Raw genomic sequence first — 23,195 nt, forward strand, 5'->3', positions numbered from 1 at the left:
ATTCTAGTTATATATATATATATATATATATACACAAGGAAATTATTGTCAACATCACATATTAAGAAAGCCAACTGTATATGATATGTTGGTAAGTTTATGTCTAAATGAGAATGATTACATGAGATCAGTTTGTAATTTCAAAATTCAAGACTATAAAAAGCACTGACGTACAGAATAGTCTATCTTTCATGATACGTCATACTTTTATACCCATTCCTAAAAAAGAAAGTATAGGAACTAGATAACAATTATTATCAATTACAGTTGAAAACTGAAGCATCAATTCTCATGAGCCTACTTAAATGAACAATAAAAACTGACATCCCACAGCCACTTGAAAACAGCAATTTTGAGCTTTTTTTTTTACATTAACTAGTACAATGATAAATATTTCTTCAATTAATATTCAACATCCTATAAAAATGTAGGTACACCCATGTAAAAAATTACACCTCATTACTGAGTGCTAAACATATTTTTTCCACAATACAGCATTTGTCCAATACACAAAAATTAATATATAACTCATAAAATCAAAATGACAGAATTCACAATAAATTGTTATTAAAGAAGAATTACAGTAAATAATGGACATATAGTTAATAAATACCTAGTTTAACAGACTGAGTGGAGAACTTGAGAAACATTTAGCAGCTTATATGACTGTTTTTATTACATCATAAAGAGAGAAAATTGACAAAATATACAAGAAAAATTCTAAATCTATGAATTTCAGTCATAATTTTATTTTGTAAATGTTTGAAGGGAAAACTCAGACAGAAATTCTTAAAACTTCATGACGTTTGTTTGTAGTTAAGCACAAAGCTACACAAAGGGCTATCTGTGCTCTGCCCACCACATGTATCGAAACCCGGTTTCTAGCGTTGTAAGTCTGCGGACATACCACTATGCCACTGGGGGGTACTTCACGATGTTATTTGCCCTCATAAAAAACACAAGATAAGGGTTGGACAGGGTTAAATAACACATTGTAAATTAATGTTTTCAATAATCTGTTGTTCATAAAATTCAAACTCTGACATACAAATTTAGTTTTATGATATTTATAACATACTTGTAGCTGAAGAATACTGAAGTTAGGTCGAACAGGACACAAGGCCCAGCTTTCATTTTCAAGGAACATTCTCAGTTCCTCCATACAGCCCCTGTACAAGAAAAAATAAAATAAACATTTGAAATTTAAACTATTATACACTTATGGATATTGTGTATCAAAAATAAAATTATATTCTGAAAAAAAAAGCATCATACAAGTTATGGATCATAATCAAACATCACCAAAATTACCAGTTACACATTCCATTATTAACCATCTATTCACAGGTTCAGTCAAATTAACTGATCTTTGTCTGTAAAGCTATACAAAATAATTTTTACTATAACTCTGAATTTACGAAGTGTGTCTTCATGAAATTTGGCAAGCTCTTAATAAACATTACAAGTTTGTTGTACACAAAAAAATCAGATTATTTAATACAGTTTTATTATTTAATTTGTATAATCTCTAGAATCTCCTAAATGAATTTCAAATGTTTTCTTTCTAGTAAAGTTATATATTTTGCCTCTTATTTTCTCTACCCTAACACTAATATACTTGGTTCTCAAGTCAGTAGAGAAATCGTTAATGTACAGAAAAAAAATATGAAATAAAATGAGTAATATCATTCTTAGTCTAAACCAACTTCGGTATTGTTCAGAAAGTTCCAAGTTACTTATCTTGATAATTTCAACTCAACTGCTAAACTTTTCAATCTGTTTTCACTTACGGTTTTATTGCAGTACTTTGTACCAACCGAGGCAGTAATTCTCATGTCAACAAAGCAATAAATTACAGCGAGAGTAATTAGCTTTTCAGGCAGGTATAACATAAACAAAATATGAACTTACATGGTAATTCAAGAAATATGCATTACTTGTGAGATTTTAGATGTTTTATGTAACTATAGTTTTGTTAGACTAGCCCGAGAAGGTTATAAGTTTTACATTTTAGTTAATTTTTTTAAAAATATAGTATTTGCTGCACTATCAAACTGGCTTGCACACTTTTGCAAATCTGAAGCAGTTCATCTTTAAGCCTCATTGAGTCTTATAAGTTTATGCGTCCAAAATTATTAACCCTATCGCCACAGGCATCCTTTGCTGCGCACAACACAAGGTTTTCGTGTCTTACATTCAAAATTTATTAAACTACCTTTTGTTTATGTTATACCAATTAGAATAGCACAAAATCTTAGCTAATAATCCATATTTTAATAGTATATAAGTGTTAAGTTCTTCATTCTACAAGGCAATACTTTAAAAAATCCTGAATTTTCTCTTAGTACGTCATCTTCCCTATTTTATCCACTATCCCTCAAAAAAGTACAAAATTAAATGTAAATTACTCTCTATAAAATCGTCATTGTTCATACAAACCAAAATGTTTATAGTCTTCAATTTTGTTTGGTTGTAGAGCTATGAAATAGAAAATTAGACCCCTCCTATCACATCCTCTCTTTCATAATTCGTTGATAGTTCTCTCTTACATTTAATTATATATTACCTATAACCAATAGAAACTCAAGGTTTTCATCTATCAAATGACATATTGTATAACATTATATTCTGAACGGTTAAATGTAAATTTCACTCAGAGTTCCAACATCGTTCTCATGGGAAAGTTAATGACTAATTTGGATGAATTTGTAATGACTCTTATCGCAGAGTTAGAAAGCCAGAAAAATTTTGAGAGGTAAGGGAATTTGTCTACTTTTTTGCATGCTATTAGTCAATATTATTTGATGCATTATATAATTAACTAAAAATTATTAAATGCATTACTACCATTAGCATAAAAAAATTAGGGTTAACTATCTTCGACAATCAAGAGCAAGAAAAAAGAAGATTCATTAAGAATTTTATTTCTTGTTTTTCATGTTTATTCTTTATTCATAAATATAAAAGAAACTAAAATGTAAAAAAGAGGAATCCTTTTAGGTTAGTTAAGATTAGGTAAAATAAATAATAATAATATTATAATAAAAATGTTTCACAAGGCACACGTGTGAGCAGCTCGTGGGTAATGTAATTCGTTATTGTAACATGAGCTGCATGTTCCCCAAGTGATTTACAACTTAATGGTGCGGATAGCAGTTAGACACAGTTCAAAGGGCAATAAAACAATAACAAGGGTAATTTAGATTTATTTCAATCATTTTTTGGTAATTATGAGGTCGGTCAATTTGACCGATCCAGTGTTGAGATAGGTTAGAGAAAATAACAGATAAACTATAAAGTTTTACTGAAAAAAAAAACACGTTTGAAATGCATTTAGGAGGTTTTGGGGATTACACAAAGGAAATTTGAGATTTTTGAGATTTGGAAAAGTATTTTCAATTTTAACATGAAAATTACTTTGCACACAGACTATTTACAACAAATACACAATATATTCATGGACAAATCTTTATTCTGTTTTATAAAAAATACTTCATAAAAAATATATGATTTTTTGTATCTGAAAGACTTATAATATTAACTGAAAGACTGCCATATTTTGTGAAGATATACACATTATATTGAAAGTTGGAAGTATGAAATTTATAAAGACTTTAAACAAGTACAAAGAGGTCACATGGTCAGCCAAATTGACTGAGCCAGTGTTGAGAGTTAATGTAGCTCTCAAATATGCATTTTAGAACACAAATATATATTAGCCACTAGAATAGAATGTCCCAAAACTACAATAATTTATCTAGCTTTCTGAAGCTATAAATAGGTTATAAAATCCTGTTAACCATTCAGAGCATCAAAACCACAATTATACAACAAGATATTTCTATCAATTAAATATCCCCCCCTCAAGTTCAAAGGAACAGATGTAAGCTTAATATAGATAAGAATCTGCTCTTTATATTGATTATAAACATTTCCATCAGCCCTGTAAAGTTGGTTAACTAACAACCTTGAAAGTTAACAGAGAAAGAGGAGGGGTTTCTCCAGTCAGTTTGACACACTTATTTGATATCTCAACAAATAAAGAAGGTAGTTGTTCAATTTTAGATTCTAGCTTGTAACTATGTATAATTTGTGCTTCTAATTGGTTGAAAACTGGAGCATCCTTTTTGAAGTTAGAAAACTCTCGAAGTGAGAATTTGTAGCTCAGATGTGTCATATGAAACAGAAAAATGAAGCTTGAAAAAGTTTAAAAAATATCTTTTTGAAATTAACAGGTTAAAACTTATATAATATAAAGATGTGGGTTATAAGCTACGTTTTCATGCCAAATAAATTGATGTATATTGATAATAAAGTGGTTTAAATAAATTTTGAATGTAGCACTGTAAAATAGCTACGCCTGGATAGAAAGGATTAACTGTTAAAAACTAATCTTTGATTAGCTTTTTTGCTGAAAAAACTAATATATTTACCTGTGATAATTCCTGAAGTAGTTAACAGATTGTTTTCTTAATGACTCTTGCAGATCTTCAGACTTACTATTACAAAACTCTTCACCAATGTCTATCAACCTGAGAGAGAGAGAGAGAAGCTCTGATTAAATCAATACAGGTAAACTTCAGTGTCAAAACAACTGATTGTGGTAATTTTTATTAAACAAGAAGTAAAGTAAACTCACCTTCTCACTAAATCTAGAATGTGTATGAATTCATCAAATTTAAATGATGATAGATCAGAGGCTAGAATATAGGTTTTGACCTTCTGTTGCACATCTTGCCATATACGAAGGAGTCCGTGTTCTAGTTTCTGTCGGACATACTGGTGTGTAAGGTTCACCTCCGTACCGGCATTCACTACAGTTTTTGTAAAAAGAATAAGATTATTTATTTTAAAAAAAAGATAAATAAATCAAATTTTTTGATTAATGATTTACAAAAAAATATCTGTAAATACAATAATATTTTAAAATAAATGCAAGCCAACTAGTTTCATGTCCCAGTAGAATATACCTGAATTTTGAAAATCTGAATGTTTTAACATTTGTGAAGAGGATAAAAGTTTGAATACATAATCTATTCTTCACAAAAAAAATTATACATTTTAATTAACCCTCTAGATTCAGGTGAGTCAAAGTACACGTCACAACCTTTTTAGAGAGTTACATTTAAAATTTCATTAAACAACTTTATTAAGAATGTATTTCAATAAACTTGGCATCAAAACGTAGTTTATAATTCCAATTTTAACTCTTTCAATACGGGGTCAGTCAATGTGAGGACCTCGTAACAATTTTGTGCTTGTTATAGTTTTCATGCTATAACTTTCAAATTAGTAAGTAAATGTTAACGAAATTTGGCAGATTATCAGTAAACATTACAATGCTTTCATACACATTTCATTTTAAAGTTTATTAAGCAATGTTTTTCTTGTGTCTTTTCTTTCTTTTCACATGTTGCCTATCTATCATGCAAAGTGATATTTTAAGATTAAAAATACCTTTATGCATCTTTATAATGTTGAGATAGTTATCAAACGTTTCTTAAGAAATAACTTTATATTTTATCTGTCATTTTCACTATGAATCTCTGTACGAGTTTGGTAGATTTGACCACAATCTTGCAACCACCATAAAAAATTAGGAAATATGTATATATTATGCCTCTTTCATTCTAGAATAAACATAAATTATAACACGAAAACATAAATGTTTAGACAAAATAGCTTAAATCTCATAACATTATATATTTATTATTTTTATTATACTGACCTTTCAGCCATGCCTGACTAACAATTCAGAAGTTATAACAATGAGGCTCATGTGCACTCATGTTATTGTATCAAATAACGTAAAACTGACCTTTGGTCTGTGCAAAGTAGGTTGTCTTGGCTGTGTTTTAGTAGACTAGTATTTTGTAAAATACAGTCAAATTTCAATTATTATACATTATATATGTATATAGATTATTGCTATTTTGAAATAAGTTCTTAAACATATTTTTCCTAAAACATGGAACAGTAACTAAAGAAGTAAAGCAAACTATTATCTCTTCTAGTTATGACCTTTGTACTCGATTGCTGCTTGATGTAGGTTGCTAAGCCTTTTAAAATTTCACAAGTGGAGGATATAATTTTTTCTAGGCTTTATATATACAGTTGAATAACTAAAAAATCATAAATTACTACATTAATACCATAGAATTCCACTATAATTTATCTAGCTTAGTAACTGAGATGTACTTTAGTCTAAAAAAATATTAATTACGAGCAGACTATAGACACACCCTACCTCGTTGAAATGTTGGTTCAAAAGAAAGAAATGTCACCAAGTCCATTAAAATGCCTGAGAAAGCCACAAGGGGGACATTCTGAGCTTCACATTGGTTATTCATGTCATATATAGATGTAAGTGTATAGAAGGGAGTGTTTCCAAAAAATGGAAAGAGCCGGGTGGGGTGTCACTGTGTTTGATTTATTACATGAGCAATATCTTAGCAAATTGAAAAGATAAGAGGTTCTTATTTTATATTCTAGGTTTTCAATATCAATAATTTGAGTTTCTAATTCGTTCCAAACTATAGACTTAGTATTTTGACTTCACAAACATCTAATTTGAACCAGTGCTGCATTCAACATACCATGTGACACACAAAAATCAATGTTTATGTTTTTTTAATATTTGCTTTTAAATTAAGAAATTGAGTAATATATAGTACTAAAATTGAATTATAATCTACAGTTTGATATCAAAGTTATTGACATAAATTCATGAAATAGTAGTTCAATAAAATTTTGAATGCGAGTCATCAAACGAGATGACATGGCCATTCACCCGTGACCCATTTTAGATTTTCTTTCTTCCCCTATATGATTTTATGAGTTACTAGTTACACATTTATACGAGCAATATTGCAAAGCCATAATTTTGCAACATGTACAAAAATCAAATTCTGCTCTGAAAAATTTGTTACTAGTTCATTTACTTGTCAGGACTAACAAGGAAATGTTTAGCCTCATTTTCATACTGTGGCTCCATGTTGTTTGGCTCGAACATCTAATGGAATTTTTTAAATCTATATATAGCTCAGTTAGAAAGCCAGTTAAAAATCAGTATTTTCAGGACATTTTATTTCTTATGTGTGATAATAATTTGTGTTTAAAATTGCATATTTGAAATATACATTAATAATATTTTAGGCAACCAACATTGTTCCAAAACATGTAGGCCTACAGCACTTCACTGTCAATGACAAAAGGCCTAAACTCCAGATGTAAGTACTAAATATTTTATGTATAATTTTTATTTATTATCAAAGATAAAAATTAGAAACTTATTAGTTTAGATATAAAAATATAAATTAAAAAAAATTAATTAAAAACTTTCTTGTGATGCTCAATTTCTTAGCACATATACATTGCAATGCATGATTTTAATTCAATTGTAGAGTTTTTTTACTTGATCATCTGTTTACACAAAATTGTCTGGCTGTGATAAATGGCTTTCAGTGTACTCTAAAAGGGTCTAAGTACAACTGTAAAGAAATAAAACTAAATGAACCCAGATGTGAAAAGTCTAAGCTTTGGCTATAAAAATAAATAGTGAGTAATTGTCTATTACAAAATGCAGTCATTCTACAAAGAAAAAAAAAAGGATAATTTAGATTTCATATTTGTTTGTTACATGATGGTTACAAGGTTGGTCAAATTGACAGACGCCAATACAAGTAATGTTAGGATATAAAAAATAACAGATAAAATATAAAGCTTTACGGGAAAAACTTTTAATATTCATTTAGGAGGTTCTAGAGGTCATGCAAATGAAATACAAATACTGTAAGACAACAAGAAGTATTTTTATTCTTAACCTTAAAATAGCCTTTCATTTAGATTTAGGCTTTGTAGATTCACAGACAAGTCTTTAGTAAAATTACTTTATTCAAAAACTTTATCCTTTATGCACAACAGACTTGTAACGTTTACTAAAAGCTTGTCAAATTTCATGAAGATACACTTATTAAGAGTTATAGTATGTATAGCTTCATGGTTACATGGTAGTTACAACGTTGATCAAAATGACCTTGACCAATTTCAGAGATAATAAACAATTATTCTTTTAAATTGTTGATATTTCTAAGTTTTATCAACTCATAAACTGATCTATTTGATGTTTAATTACCTTGGGACGATTGAGAATCGTGATCCTCGTGCCACTCCACAATGCACCAGTAACTATGCATCACCTCCCACAATGCTTTACAAAGATCTTTGAGACATGGTGTAAAGGTTTCAACTGTAATCAACTGTAAATACAGTTCATAAGTTTTACCAATAACTAAAAAACAATATTTCAATAATGTACAAGAGCACAAAATCAGACTATTGATTTCAAGATAAACTCAAAATTTTAGCTATTAAATAAATGAAATTGAGAAAAACAAAGCAGAACAAAAAGTTGATTAACAATATACAGATGTACTTTTTTTTCTTTTAACAAATATACTAAATTATTTTAACCTGATCTGCTTAATTGAGAAAATTTAGAAGGTTAAGAAATACAGATTATTAAAACTTAATATTAACCTTAGCAAGTTCAGAATAGTGGTGTTTCTGGAACTTTGTAGCAGATCCACCAGCACAAAGTTCAACATAACCAAGTACCAGAGTGAAAGCCTTGTTGTGAATTGCACTGGCAAAATGCATCAACAGTTGGTCCATAGCAGTCTGAAAGAAAAAGGTGCACATTCAGAAAAATCTAAAAATTTCACTTCCGTGTCACTTCTCTAAAATTGTATATATCGCTGCAATTCAACAGTAGGTTTAAACTCTGTATAGTAATATAAAACCTTTGATATTTTACTAAAACCCTCTGTATACCATGTAAGTTTCCACCTTATTTATATTACCTGGGTGCCAGCCTAAAACAATAGTATTGTGTTGAATTGTATATATATATATATATATATATATATATTTAGGAAACTGATAACAAAGAGCCTTTCAATACCTTAAAAAACAATTTTATTTACAAACATTATTACAATTGATCCATTTACCTAGTGTACAACAACATTAATGACACGTAAGTATACTAATGAGTTTAAGATACATTTCAATATGAGAAACAGTTATCTATTCACTATATATCTTAAAATCATCTATGTCAAGACAAATACTGTGAAGTAATTCTTAAATATCAAAACGGAAATATATTTAACAAAAAATTTATTATCAAAAATATTGTAAGCTGTTTAAAATCAATATATTTTTATGCTAACTGTGAGTAAAAGTGGAAAGGACATGTGCTCATGAAACTACTGCATTTATTCATCTAACTATTTTTCCTTATCAACAATGAAGGATTTGAAGTTCAAATGCATAATTTTCCTACAACTTGGAAGATAAAAAATCATAATGTGGACTAACGCAGGTAACCAAATAGACTGATGGGTAACAAAGCATATTTTTAAATCTTGAATTTATGATTATTTACAAACATTACTAAAAATGCAGAGTTTAAAACTGACTAATCATTTATTGTTTTTGACACTTTAAAATTAATGTGACAAAATTTGCTAAGAAAAATCTACCTGATAAAATAACAAATACTTATAATTAGTTAGTACAGGCAAGGTACTTTTTGAAACAGAAAATTTTGTTTAATTGATCATACATTTATATCTTATGTTAAAATAGGAATGTTGAGATGGTATTGTAAGTAGCAATGTCCAATGATGTCTATACCATTCACTGGTCACAATTTCACATACCTTGTTACTAATTAGTTGGAAACACAACTGTTGTATGTTTCATCTGAAGGTTAAAAGATGTTGTTGAACACAACATAGTTAGGCTTAAAAAGGAATTGACTCATTCTTACACTGAAACCCTGAACATTAATAATACTATTAGTAACTCATACATTTGAAGGCTACTAGTTGTAAAAAACAAAATTAAAGTAAGAGAGTCTAGAATTACAAATAGTATATCAGTAAATATGGTAAGAAAAAAGTTGCAAGTAGAAATTGACTAGACAGACCATACTTGTGCAGATGACATGCTTTTATCTATTGTGATGTGTGGATGTAAGTCTTTTATCTACTTTGATGTGTGGATGTAAGTCTTTTATATAGTGTGATGTGTGGATGTAAGTATTTTATCTACTTTGATGTGTGGATGTAAGTCTTTTATCTATTGTAATGTGTGGATGTAAGTCTTATCTACTTTGATGTGTGGATGTAAGTCTTTTATCTAGTGGGATGTGTGGATATAAGTATTTTATCTACTGTGATGTGTGGATGCAAGTCTTTTATCTATTGTGATGTGTGGATGTGCCTTTTATCTACTTTGATGTGTGGATGTAAGTCTTTTATCTAGTGTGATGTGTGAATATAAGTATTTTATCTACTTTGATGTGTGGATGTAAGTCTTTTATCTACTTTGATGTGTGGATGTAAGTTTTATCTAGTGTGATGTGTGGATATAAGTATTTTATCTACTGTGATGTGTGGATGTAAGTCTTTTATCTACTTTGATGCGTGGATGCAAGTCTTTTATATAGTGTGATGTGTGGATAAAAGTATTTTATCTACTTTGATGTGTGGATGTAAGTCTTTTATCTAGTGTGATGTGTGGATATAAGTATTTTATCTACTTTGATGTGTGGATGTAAGTCTTTTATCTACTTTGATGTGTGGATGTAAGTCTTTTATCTACTTTGATGTGTGGATGTAAGTCTTTTATCTACTTTGATGTGTGGATGTAAGTCTTTTATCTAGTGTGATGTGTGGATATAAGTATTTTATCTACTGTGATGTGTGGATCTTAGGTTTTTATCTATTGTGATGTGTGGATATTAGGCTTTTATCTATTGTGATATGTGGATGTAATGATCCTTCTGGGAGATTTTCATGAAATACATCAGACACACACATAATTGTATTAGAGGAATTTCAAACTGAAATAAATATATTGTAGACTTGCATAGCAGTAATAAGTCATACATAGACTCAGTAAAAAATGGGGAAAAGTATAACAAACAGTAAGAGCGACTTGCCAGTGCATGTTTCCTAAAAATAATCATTATCTGACCAAATACTGTACTATTATTTCCTTTAGAAAACAATCAGAAGTTTCTCTTTGATGCTGAAGTTTCAACTGAGTGGCTAAGATATCACAAAATATGCTTTTACGGGAATAATTAACATTGCTACATAAAACATGCAAACTGCTTCAAACCCTAACATCTTGATAGCCATATTTCTTCATCCTTAAAAAGTAGCTCATATATAGATATCTGTCAAGCCAATGAAATGTATGTCTTTCTATGAATAAAAACAACAGCAAATAAAAACAAAAAAACCAATAACCTTCTATAATCATATATTATCAAGGGAATTATTCAAGAGAAACCACAAGGCACTACACCTTGTTCTCAATGACCCTTTATTTGTTATCTGTCAATTTTTCATGTACACCAGTCCAGATAACCTTGCCATGAGAGTTCTCCATATAAAGGCCCTAGTGTGAAAAGTTTGAAAATCTATACTGGTTTCAAACTTACCTGTGTCTTCCCCAGTAATCTGTATGCAGCTTGTAGTTTTTCATAGTGTGTAGTGTTAAAGTTGGTGCAGACTTTTGACAGAGCAACATCAAGCTTTTCTTCCATCATTTCTAATGTGTCTTGGAGCTTAGAGCTCAATTCACTAACAAAATAAGAAATTTACCTAATATAGAGGAAAAAAGTATACACATACTAAAATTATATTATAAACTGTAAAAAAAGCTGTGATATTTTGAGCCAATTCATCTTCATAATTAAAAATTAAGTACAGCATTGTACTCTCTCTCTTTGGTATAGATAATGGACTACCAACATAATGAAAATTTATAAATTTGTAAAGTATTTGTATAAAGGAATAGAACACCAATCTTAAAACATAAAATATTTTTGAAATAAGCAAAAGATAGATACACACATTTACAAATGAACTTCACTAAACAATGTCATTTACTAAAATTTCACTTCTCAATTTGCCAAAGAAGCCAAAAAAAATTCTGAAAGTGGCAAGTAAATTTTTAAAAATACTTCACTCTTTCCCAATTACCTTGAATACATAAATATACTGTAAATATTTATTGTAAACAATAAATCTAAAAAAAAAGCAAGAAATTATGCAAAATTGGTTTAATGAATAAAAAAAAAATATAAAAAATAAGCAGTAATGCTACAAAACCATAAACACACACATATAAATATGTATCTATTTTCTGGAGAAAAATCAAAATCACAAAGATGGTTTAGCCAACAAATGCAAGATTTTTACCAGTAGCTTCCATATCGCATGTTAAAAAGTCAATTACGATACATACAATTTTAAGAAATTGGAAAGGTATTATTAAGATTGTAATACAGAGGTTAGACTGAGGCAGCAATTTGTTTTGATCATCAAGATTTATATGTTTAAACAATATGCATAGCAACAAGAAGTCCGAATAATGTTTTTATAGCTGTTTTTAACAAATGAAGAAGTCTAATCCTATGTCATTTTGTACATAAAGGATGTATTCAGTCACCCTGAACTCCATCAGTAATGTACAAGTTAAACATGCTTTTCAAAAACAACAAATGAAAAACAAAAGCAAAAAAATAATAATAATTACCAATAAAGTATTTACAATTTCTAATAACATTTTAATAAATATCTAGCCACTCACTGGAACTAACAAATAGAAGCTGCTGGATTAAACACAAAAACTCCGTAAGAGTTTAATAACATACTAGAAGAAATCAAAGAGATATTCATACAAAACTTATGTAAATAAATGTTTATCAACTGGACAATTATATATGTGTACATCAATAAATCTTTTGTAGAAAATTATTTTTGTTGACTATTATTTCAATTTTGGAATAATCCACCTGGAGTTACACATTAAAATAAGCACTTATAGAAATTCTGGTTGATTGATTTTTTGGTAGAAAATAAATACTAAAAAGCAATGTTTGGTCAACAAATTAGTGTTTAGAAGTTCATTCTGGGCAAGAAATAGATTGAATAGTAAAATAAACTCTACCTAATACACTTGTAATGCCTGAACTGTATTGCAGCTTTTTGACATTCCAGACAGAGCTGAATTGCGCCTGGGTAATCTTCTTCCTACAGAATAGTTATATTTATTGACATATGTAAAAACTTTTTTGACAGAAATAAGATTACATTCACTAAAATCAAAAACAAAGATGTAACAATATAAATTAATTTCTAACCCATAAATCTAAAAGGTATTAAAAAAAGGGTTTTGGCTAACAATTCAAACTTTTGGAAGTATTTTATCATTTTTTTTAACAAGCACATAACTTAATGGACAAAAATTCATTTGCCCTACTAGTGTGCCCTTCCTTTACAATAATGCCTGTATCTGTTTTTTAGTTCTTAATATTACTATATTCTTAAAATGCACAAAACATTGTACACTTTGTCTTCTTAATATGCAAGTTTCTAAGCCTTTTTTTAGCTTTAACTGAGCCTTGAAACTGTGTATAAGGAAACACTGGAATAACAGATGTTCAGTTGTTGTTGTTTTTTTGTATTGAAGGCTCTTATTCAGAAATAGCACAATCAAATCGATGTATCTACAAGAGAAAGGTCCAGATTAATCTATTACCAGGACAAAGTGGATAAGTCTATGCAAGTTAAAAGAGAACTTAATTAAATGACTAAGATGACAATCAACAAAAAAAGGAATAAAATGTAATCCTGAGTCCTTAATCTACTGAATCTTAAAGACGCAATATTATACACACATTTCTTGGCTGTACATAAAATCAAAGAATTTCAGAATGAATGTTGTTCAACAAGATGTGAGAATAAAAACTTGTGTGAAAGATAATGCACAATAAATTGACATATCTAAATGAAAATTATAAAAAGTTTTCATTTAGATGTGTCAATTTATTCTTTATTATCTTTTATCCATTCAAATCAAAAGTTAACTTGTTAGAAATACAAAATGTAAACCTAGAAAGCACGAAAAAAGAACCAGGAACCCTGTGGTGTAAGTGTTGGCACATCATAAACTTAAAAAAAAATGAGAGCAATGATAAGCATTAGACAAGTCAAAAATATTTGAAGAAACGTAAAAAACAAAGATCAGAAGGGAAATTTCAGTAACTAAAGATGTAGTTACTGATGATCCATAATTTATGAAACTATGGTCCAGTTCACTTGTGATCAGGGTTACTGATAAGGAGTGTAATTCTCCAAAACTAGTATAACCCAGTAACGCATGTTGATCAAAGTATAGATTGAACTGGACCTACCTTGAACTAAAACTTTGAGATTAAACAACTTTCGGAATACTAAGATTATTTATTATACCTGCTATTGTGCAGCTATATAAGGTGAAGAACTGAATAGTGGCCAATGACTCTTTATTTTCACTCCACCTATCAGGTGTATAGGTTTTTCTCAAAGCAACTATAAAGTACATTCACACCAACAATATGTTTGATACTTTTCACTATGATATAGGTCCAGCTTCTCTCTCTTTGGTTAACTTGTGTTCAGAGTTACTGATGAGGAGTGGAATTCTCTGAAACTAGTATAAACCAATACCACACATTGATCAAAGAGTAGATTGAACTGGACCTCCCTTGAACGTAGACTTTGAGATTAAACAACTTTTGGAATACTAAGTTTATTCATTATTTATTACAGCTAGAAATGCAAAAACTTTACAGTAATATATGCAAAATGACAAAATATATATACATCATAATAATTTTTGGTTGTGACTATCGGGTATAGTTATCACCTTAGTACCCTTTAGGCATTTCCTTAAAGTTTAATGTATTTAAATATGTTTAAATTTACAAATATCATCTTACCTCTAAGAGTTCTCTTAGTCTTACATCCGTTTCTTGCTAGAATAAAAAAAAATGCAGAAAAAAAAATCCTTTCTATAAGCAAATTCTTTCTTAAGCTGTAAGAATAAAAAATAAAAACAGCTAAAGCTTAATTAACAATTTCACATTATTTTACTATGTTTGTTCAGATTTTATTCGCTACACAAAATTTTTGTTTGGAAGAAACATAGCTACAAAACATTAATTTCCAGTAGAAGTTGTAGTTATATATTTGCTTCATAAATTAAACCTTAATGGAAGTATCACAACAAATATCAGGGGTGGTGCCAGCCTCTTCTCAGTGAGGAGGCTGATGGGCTAGACAAAATTTAGGGGGGGGACTACACTCTACATCTTGTGAACACACATACTGTAGCACTTAGAAAGTAAACTAGCATTACCAGCAAGCACTTTTCATTGATTGTGTGGGCTACAAGGGAGGCTAAGGCACATTTTGGAATACCTACAGCTCCAGCATGACTGCCCTTTCCCCTACACCACCCCTAATAAAAATTAATTAGCAAATACTGGAACTAAAATATTTGCCAAAACATTCTTTTAAGCAACTACTCTTATGTGTAAATTCACTTTATAAAACATGCCTACTGGATATCATTATAACACGGTAATGTAATAGTCGTGTGTCATCTTTTAGGAAAAAAACGTCAGGTAGAAAACAAATTTTAATATATATTAACAAAAAACATAAAACTTAGCCATACATAATATTATACAATTCAGACTACGTATCATTACAGTTGGATAGCAATAGATAAATACTTTGCTGTTGAATACTGCAGCCATCATACTAAGTAGAATAACATTACATAATTCAGACTATGTATCATTACACTCTGAGAGCAACAGATAAATAATTGGATGTTAAATATTGCAGCCATCATACTAAGTAGAATAATATTATACAGTTCAAGTTATGTATAATCACAGCTTAATAGCAACAAATAAACAGTAGGATGTTAATTATTGTAACTACCACACTAAGTAGAAATAAGTTAAAGAACCTCTTATTTCAAACTTTTCAGAATAGAAATAACTAAAGCTAATACAGGAAGAAGAATTTATATGTTACTGTTCCTGTGAAAAGAACAACAGAACACAAACTATATATCAGAATTATTACACTTATTTTTGTCACAGAACTTTATTACAACACTCCATTTCACATTGCTTTGCATAACAAATGTTTTAGAATTCAATCCTGAGTTTGCACTATATCCACCAAGTTTACCAGAAGAAGAAATTAAAAAAAAAAACATGTTTTTTCAGTAGAAGCTGAAAGCTGAGTAATTATTTTTCAACTGAGCAGGGCATTACTTTTGTGAAGGAATCAAACAGAAGGTTTATTTGGATACAAATTAATTTTTTTTTTTTCATATAACACATTTACTTACAAATCACCCATCTTTCAGCTTATAAATTGTAGACAAATATCAGAATATTTGGATATCCTAGCGACTATTTCTTGTAAAATCCCACAAGAATTTGTTTTTTATCTATATAAAATATTAAACAATGTTCCCAATTCATATATTTTGAAACATGTATGTATCACTCAAGAAGCCTTCTTACCATGGTTTTAATTGAATGCAGAAATTTTAGGAGACCCAAAAGTCGTTCTCTTTTCCTGAAACTTGCAAGAATCCCTAAACTAGCAGTGGTAAAATCCTTTCTGGCTCTTGCTAGGTGGCTAGAAGTTTAATTACAAAATACCACTACAGACAGAATGTTACATGTATAGATACCTAAATAGCAATTATTTATTTCTTTAAAATTATAACACTAAGCCTGTTTAACAGGTTTTGATTTACTTTCAATTCTTCTTTGAAATTATAAAGACATAGATTTCTAGCTCATAATTAAACGCTGATGAAATACACATAAATATCAAACACACTGAACAAAACACCCATCAAAAAGCTACACATGAACAAAAACCTGGCTTGGATAAACAGATGACACCACCAAAAACTTCCTAATAAATATCAAGAAGTAAAATCCACTTACTTAAGTTACAATGAAAGTGAAAACAAATCTTGATACAATGGTCTCAAGAAGAGGCAGGTTATATTTTTCAAATTATTCTAAACTATTTCTATCACACTTCTTACACTACAGAATCAATAATGTGTACAATTCAAAATAAGCAAAGACATCAACTCATCTCAAACAGTGAGTGCTCGTTGCATAATAGTAGCTATGATGTAATAGTTCTATAAAACAATAAAAAGGACAAAGTAAACTACTACTGCAAAAATGACTATTATATTTCTTCAGATTACCTTGAAATATTCAGAGAAATTACAACAACTATTAAGTTATTAAAAAGTGTCAACAGCACCATAAAATCATGGTATACCAAAGCGACATTGAAACTTTAAAAATGTAACAGTGCAATATGTTCCATCACATGTTTATGTAGCCACTAATACATGGCCAACAGATAAATGAACAAATGAAAAAGATATACCATAATATAAATCCAGGATGAATAACCAAACATAAAACTTTACAACACTGATCAACAAACAACAGCTTTACATACCAAGATAAAAAAACTGCCATTATCTATAGAAGATAAAAATGAAAAACAAATAAGCATTCCACATCCACTTAAAAAATACATGTTTGTATAGTTGAAATAAAATATCAGCTACATCCAGTTTCCATATCTAAAATGCAGTACATGTGAGATATTTTTTAAATGAACACAGCTGGACAGCAGTCCAGTCTAGTTAGTAACAAAGTGGACTACTGTTTGAGAAGCCTTGAGAATACATCTTAGTAAAACAGGACAATAAACAGCTACAACAGCAAACTTAGAACGAAAAATATAATGTAGTTAGTAGGTAATAACTGTGTGCATGTGTATGTACATATATACATATAACATCAATTTGGTTTTGTTGAAAAACAGCACTTAAGGTGAAAAACATATTATAAGCCTTCTATAGACGTTAGAATGATTCTAACACTTTAATTTGTTATATATAATTCACCCAAAGTAGATATGACCCCCCCCTCCCAAGTTTTGGGAAAATGAATCCACCAGTCACAGAAAGCTATGGTAAAAATATTAAAATCCATTTAATAAAAGATTTATACTCAAAATATTTGTTACAGTTAGTTTTTATACCTTCTGCCTTGAGAACATATGACTCCAGCTTGTTCTAGATTCTTCTGAAGTTCTGTGACTCTATGCAGCTCCTGTGTGTAGGCAGTCTGGTTCTGAAGTATGAGATCTGAAACTTTCTTAGAAACCTAAGAGTTGTTTGAAAACAGCAATGATGAGAAAAATCACAAGGTCGGACTGAGAATAACTTAAATATAAACAGTTTCTTATCTTCAAATAATATTGCATAAATATTTACATACACTAAAGTCAACTAGTAACAGGTAGATCAGGTTTTGCACTACAATGTTCAAACACATTTAGTGGTGTTATCAGAAAGGATTTAAAGTAAGAGAACAAATCCACTACAATATATAAAAATGACCTAAGCACATATTTTCTTTCACAATAAATATGAACTAAATTAGCTTTGTGCATGTTACAATATTGTTAAATGATTATCTTTTAGGAGAATAAACATTATTTTCAGGGTTATAAATTTAATTATGTTGAGGGTCAAGGGAGCAACTCACTAAAAGAAAATCTGCCCTTCAGTTATTTTTGAAACTTGCCCTAGTAAACATATGCATGTACATTTCTTAGAACCACTAGCAAGGTCTTAAATGTTTTAACCTCAGCTCTATACACTTAGATATTAAATATTTATGTATTATGTAACTAAAAATGAGTATTTGTTAATCCAAAACTGTGATTTGTTAATGATGTTTCTGAATATTTACCAAGGTTCCACATACTGTTTTAACATTATCCATCTATGTATTTACACATGTACCTTTCTCTATAACTATACCAAGATACTAGGGAGCAGTTAAGAGGTATTTTGAATAACAATATGTAAAAGATGGGTCAGCATTATTTTCATTTCTTTTCACATAATTATATCTGTTATTGGCATTTTACATGAACTGTTTACTATTCTGTCACCAACCATCAAAGACCAGCTGTAACGTTCTTGGTTTACAAGTTTAAGAAGCCACAAACTAAATCCTTCTTGAGTCTTACTACTTTTGAACCAAATTTCAGCTGATAGATTTTATGAATGTAGGTAACTGGCAACAAACAAAAATAATATCAAATACTTAGAACTGGTTATGTGCTTAATCTCAAGGTATTTTTGTATATGTTCAAGTTAATTTTGATTTAAAGCTTACCATTGACTCTATAAATGTCATACCAAACTTAATCAATATTTTAAATTATTATATATAGATCACACTACTACAACCAAGTGTAAAACAGCCACAGTTTATTTTCAAGTGTACAAAACAAACTGAGCTATAATCCAGGAAATACGTTAAACCCTCAGATATTTTAAATACAGAAAATGCACTGTGATTACACACACTGTACTATGCATAATGTGTTGCACCCTGCCTATGATATTAAGATTTTCTTCACTTGCATTTCTAAGCTTCACACAAGCAATATAAGCAAAATGTACGTAAACACAAATCAAATTCAGCATTCTCTCATGAATGCAACCAATAGTGATCATTAACCTTTACCATCTCCACACGTATATTTATGCATGGCAGACATTACTTCCACCTGTATATTTATGTATGCTAGACATCATCTCCATCCACATATGTATATGTCAAATGTCTCACAAGTCATTTAAATGCCTCGTGCATGGTTTGTTGTGGTGAAATTATTGCTACAGTAATGGAAAAAAAAAACCTTCCATGGATGATAAGGGGTTAATAGTGGTCTTATCAAACAATGTTAACATGTTGGCTGTGCAGATTTTATGATCAAAATTTCCTGGTGATAGTTACTTTTAGCACTGAAATCACCTTTCTTAGTCTCATTAGTTCATCTACCAAACATCTTTGAAGGCCAACTAACTTTATAAAATAACCATGTATATGTACAAGTATTTATATCTTTCATCATTCTACTTTGTGCTCTTGCAATTTTTAAGACACTACAATCTTAAATTTCAAATCATCAGATACTCACTACATACTGCTGCTTCTGAAGATACTCTTTATCTCTGATGATCTGATTCAGATCAAGCTCAGCAGGGATTTTCTGTGAATACAAACAAATAACATACACTTTATACCTTTACTGATCTAGTTCTAAACAATGTTTGCATATGTTAAGAAAAAATTATTCATTGTATTCTCTATCTTCAGTAAACTTATTTAGACTACCATATGCATGAAGCATCTGTGCACAAAAGAAAATACCACAGGTATGTTATATACCTTGAATATTACTCAGAAAACTGCTCTACATGAGAATACGGACAATCAGTGACTACATTCTGACATCTTATAATGAAGTTCAGGGCTAAATCAATCCAAGAACAGAGTTCTGAGTTCCTACATATATCACTTCTAAACTAGAATTAAAGAAGTTTTTTCTAACAAACAGACATAAATTATCATATTTCTTACAGAAAAAATTAGATCTAGAATATTTTTGATTTGTAATGCCAATTAAGTTATTTTTAAAATGTCCTTCAAGGAGATACCTCTTGATGAATTCTTTGCTGTGACTTGACTTATTCTGTCACTCATTTACATGTGAATGTGTGATTCTGACTACTTAAGTTTTTCAATCACATCTTCAATTCTTGTTAAGTAATGCGACTTAAATAGCCTTTCTCAAACAGAACAAAAAATTAAAACTATGATTCAAATAAAAGTTTAAGGATATTAAAAGAGTGATTTCTATTTCCTGAACATTCCACAAATGTAACTAACTTGAATTGAGGAGAGTGATTTCTATTTCCTGAACATTCCACAAATGTAACTAACTTGAATTGAGAAAAACTTATTTTGTCAATCTATGTGTACAATTGTAGGATCAGAAAACAATTAAATATCAAGACAAAAGCTAAGATAAAATACTGTAGTAAGGAAAGGAATGTCCAGCAATGGTTAGAACAATAGGATTTCAACGGTGGTGTAACAGCTACCAAGTAAGGTACATAAAACAGGATTAAAAGATTATCAAATGGTTCAGTTCAACTGAAAAAATGTGAATATTATCCATGACATATAAAATTTGTAAGACAATACACAAGAGTATTTACCAAATCATATAAGGTACGTCATAAATATCATTGGATACTGATATAAGTAACTAGTAGATAGATTATAAAGGAAATAGTTTTACAAATGACTCTTCCCAATTCCAAAAATGTTAAAAGAGAAGATGATTGAATTATAAATGTGAGAGAGCAATGAATTTGAAAAACTTTACAGACAAACTATCTTTTACAACACAATCCAGAGTAAAACATGTCTTAACCTTTTTGCAACAGGCTTGTGTATTTTACAGGATCTCATAACCACCATGAAGGTATACTTATTATAACTCTGAAAGTACTCAGTTTTTTATTCATGAAATTTGTCAAACTTTAGTAAATATTACAAATCTTTTGTACACAAAAAATCACTTTTTAATTATGTATTTGTTATAAAAATTTGTCCAAGAATATAAGAAGTCAGAGTGTTGACTGCCCCATGCCAAGTGATTAAGTGATTTTCATGTTAAGACTGAAAATACTTTTCTTTATCTGAAACTTGTGAAATTTCATTTGCATAATCTCTAAATAAATATCAAATGATTTTTTTCAGTAAAACTTTATATTTTATCTGTTATTTTCTCTACCCTAACTTTTTATCCATTTGGTTCATTTAATGACTTCACAACCAACTTAAAAAATACAAATCTAAATTACCCTTTTTCTTTCTAGAATAATTGTAAATAGTAACATAGAACTACAATTGTTTATAATAAATAGCTTAAAGCTCATAACAGTATGCATCTGTTTATACTTAACTTTATTGCTCTTTGAACTGATAATCCCCCCACACAAGTTGTAAATCACTCGGTGAACATGCAGCTCAAGTTGCCATATTGAATTACGTAACACATAAGCTGCTGGTGAGCATGCCTCATGAACATTTTTTTTACTACTTTATGTAATCTAACTTAATAAGTTTCTAATTTTTAAATTCTTGGTACTTTATAACAATAAATGAAGAATACACTTGAAAAACAATAAATATAGTACTTACCTGGGTCCTCTTGTTTTTTTGCTGTCAACTGTCGATGAAGCTTAAGCCTACTTTTTTATATTAATGGTACTACTAAAGTAAATAAATTTTACTTAATTAAATAATGCACCTAAAAACACAGAATAATAACACACACAAAGCAAACAATGTCCTATAACTACCATAATTTGTCTGGCTTTCTAAATATGCGATAAGATCCTTTAAAAACTCAGCTAAGCTTGTCTATGTGAATACCATGGGAAAAGTTTTTAACTGGAGGTGAAACAGACAATTCTCTCTACAGAAAACAATGAAAAATAATAATTTGATAGATTAAAACTTTGTCTTTTTATTGGTTATACATGAAAGGTGGGTGCAGAAAGTGGGTCAGTTTATGGCTTCACAAACAAATAAGACTAAAGGCTATAAAAATTATGCTTTGCCTGAGTAATGTTTATATTATAATGAGTAACTCAAGTTAAATTCTGTACCTCTCAGAGTAGTGGTAAATAAATTAGATAAGAGGGAATACTTAAAGAGCAAATGTCACAATTCTCATACTAAGGGAGAATAAGGATTTTTAAAAGTATTTCTTTATAAAACTAAGAACTTAAAACTTGTATGAAATTCTATTTGTCAACTACATTTTGATGCCAAGTTTATTTGTGTACAGTGAGAATTAAATAGTTTAATTAAATTTTGAATATACCTCTATAAAATGTTGTGAGGTGCACACTTTTACCTACCCATTGTGAATGGGTTGATATGAGGACAGAACATGAATTAGTTGTTCATATTGAAATTTAAATGTTTAGGCTTACTGTATATATAAAGAGGATGAAGCTATACAGTAACAAAAACTCAAGGTATTTATCTAAATTTGAGATTTTATCTAGAAGTAAATCACAAGGATATAAAATTGACTCTAGATAGTCCTGTTTTTTTTATATCAAAAGCAACTTTACAGCATTTTTTAATGATAAGAGCAATATCATGAAAGCAGCTAATACTGAGGAAGTAAAAAAAAAAATACCAGCATGCCAATTCTGGTTTTTGCTTATTAGTCAAACAATACTGAACTAAAATTCGATGACGAGGAACCCACTTTGAGACTAATAATGGCTGGAGGTACCTGATGATGACAAAACCTTGTCGAAACGTTGTA

The 23,195-nt window shown here is 29.4% G+C and overlaps 1 protein-coding gene across 3 annotated transcripts in view; it reads right to left on the reverse strand.

Moving 5' to 3' along the window:
• The window catches only part of LOC106461475 (syndetin-like), a 71,091-nt gene that overhangs the window by 36,111 nt on the left and 11,785 nt on the right, over positions 1 to 23,195 (reverse strand). For all 3 annotated transcript variants that reach the window (XM_022388445.1, XM_013921298.2, XM_022388444.1), the window contains exons 4-14: positions 19,977 to 20,048; positions 18,018 to 18,142; positions 16,454 to 16,571; positions 14,846 to 14,881; positions 13,033 to 13,115; positions 11,519 to 11,660; positions 8,539 to 8,679; positions 8,135 to 8,258; positions 4,640 to 4,814; positions 4,434 to 4,532; positions 1,079 to 1,169 (exon numbers count right to left, since the gene is read on the reverse strand). In XM_022388445.1, coding sequence (XP_022244153.1) covers positions 1,079 to 1,169; positions 4,434 to 4,532; positions 4,640 to 4,814; positions 8,135 to 8,258; positions 8,539 to 8,679; positions 11,519 to 11,660; positions 13,033 to 13,115; positions 14,846 to 14,881; positions 16,454 to 16,571; positions 18,018 to 18,142; positions 19,977 to 20,048 — 1,206 coding nt within the window. The remainder of the gene's footprint in view (positions 1 to 1,078; positions 1,170 to 4,433; positions 4,533 to 4,639; positions 4,815 to 8,134; positions 8,259 to 8,538; positions 8,680 to 11,518; positions 11,661 to 13,032; positions 13,116 to 14,845; positions 14,882 to 16,453; positions 16,572 to 18,017; positions 18,143 to 19,976; positions 20,049 to 23,195) is intronic.

Source organism: Limulus polyphemus, unplaced genomic scaffold (assembly GCF_000517525.1).
Source record: "Limulus polyphemus unplaced genomic scaffold, Limulus_polyphemus-2.1.2 Scaffold967, whole genome shotgun sequence".
In the NCBI taxonomy this organism is placed as follows: domain Eukaryota; kingdom Metazoa; phylum Arthropoda; class Merostomata; order Xiphosura; family Limulidae; genus Limulus; species Limulus polyphemus.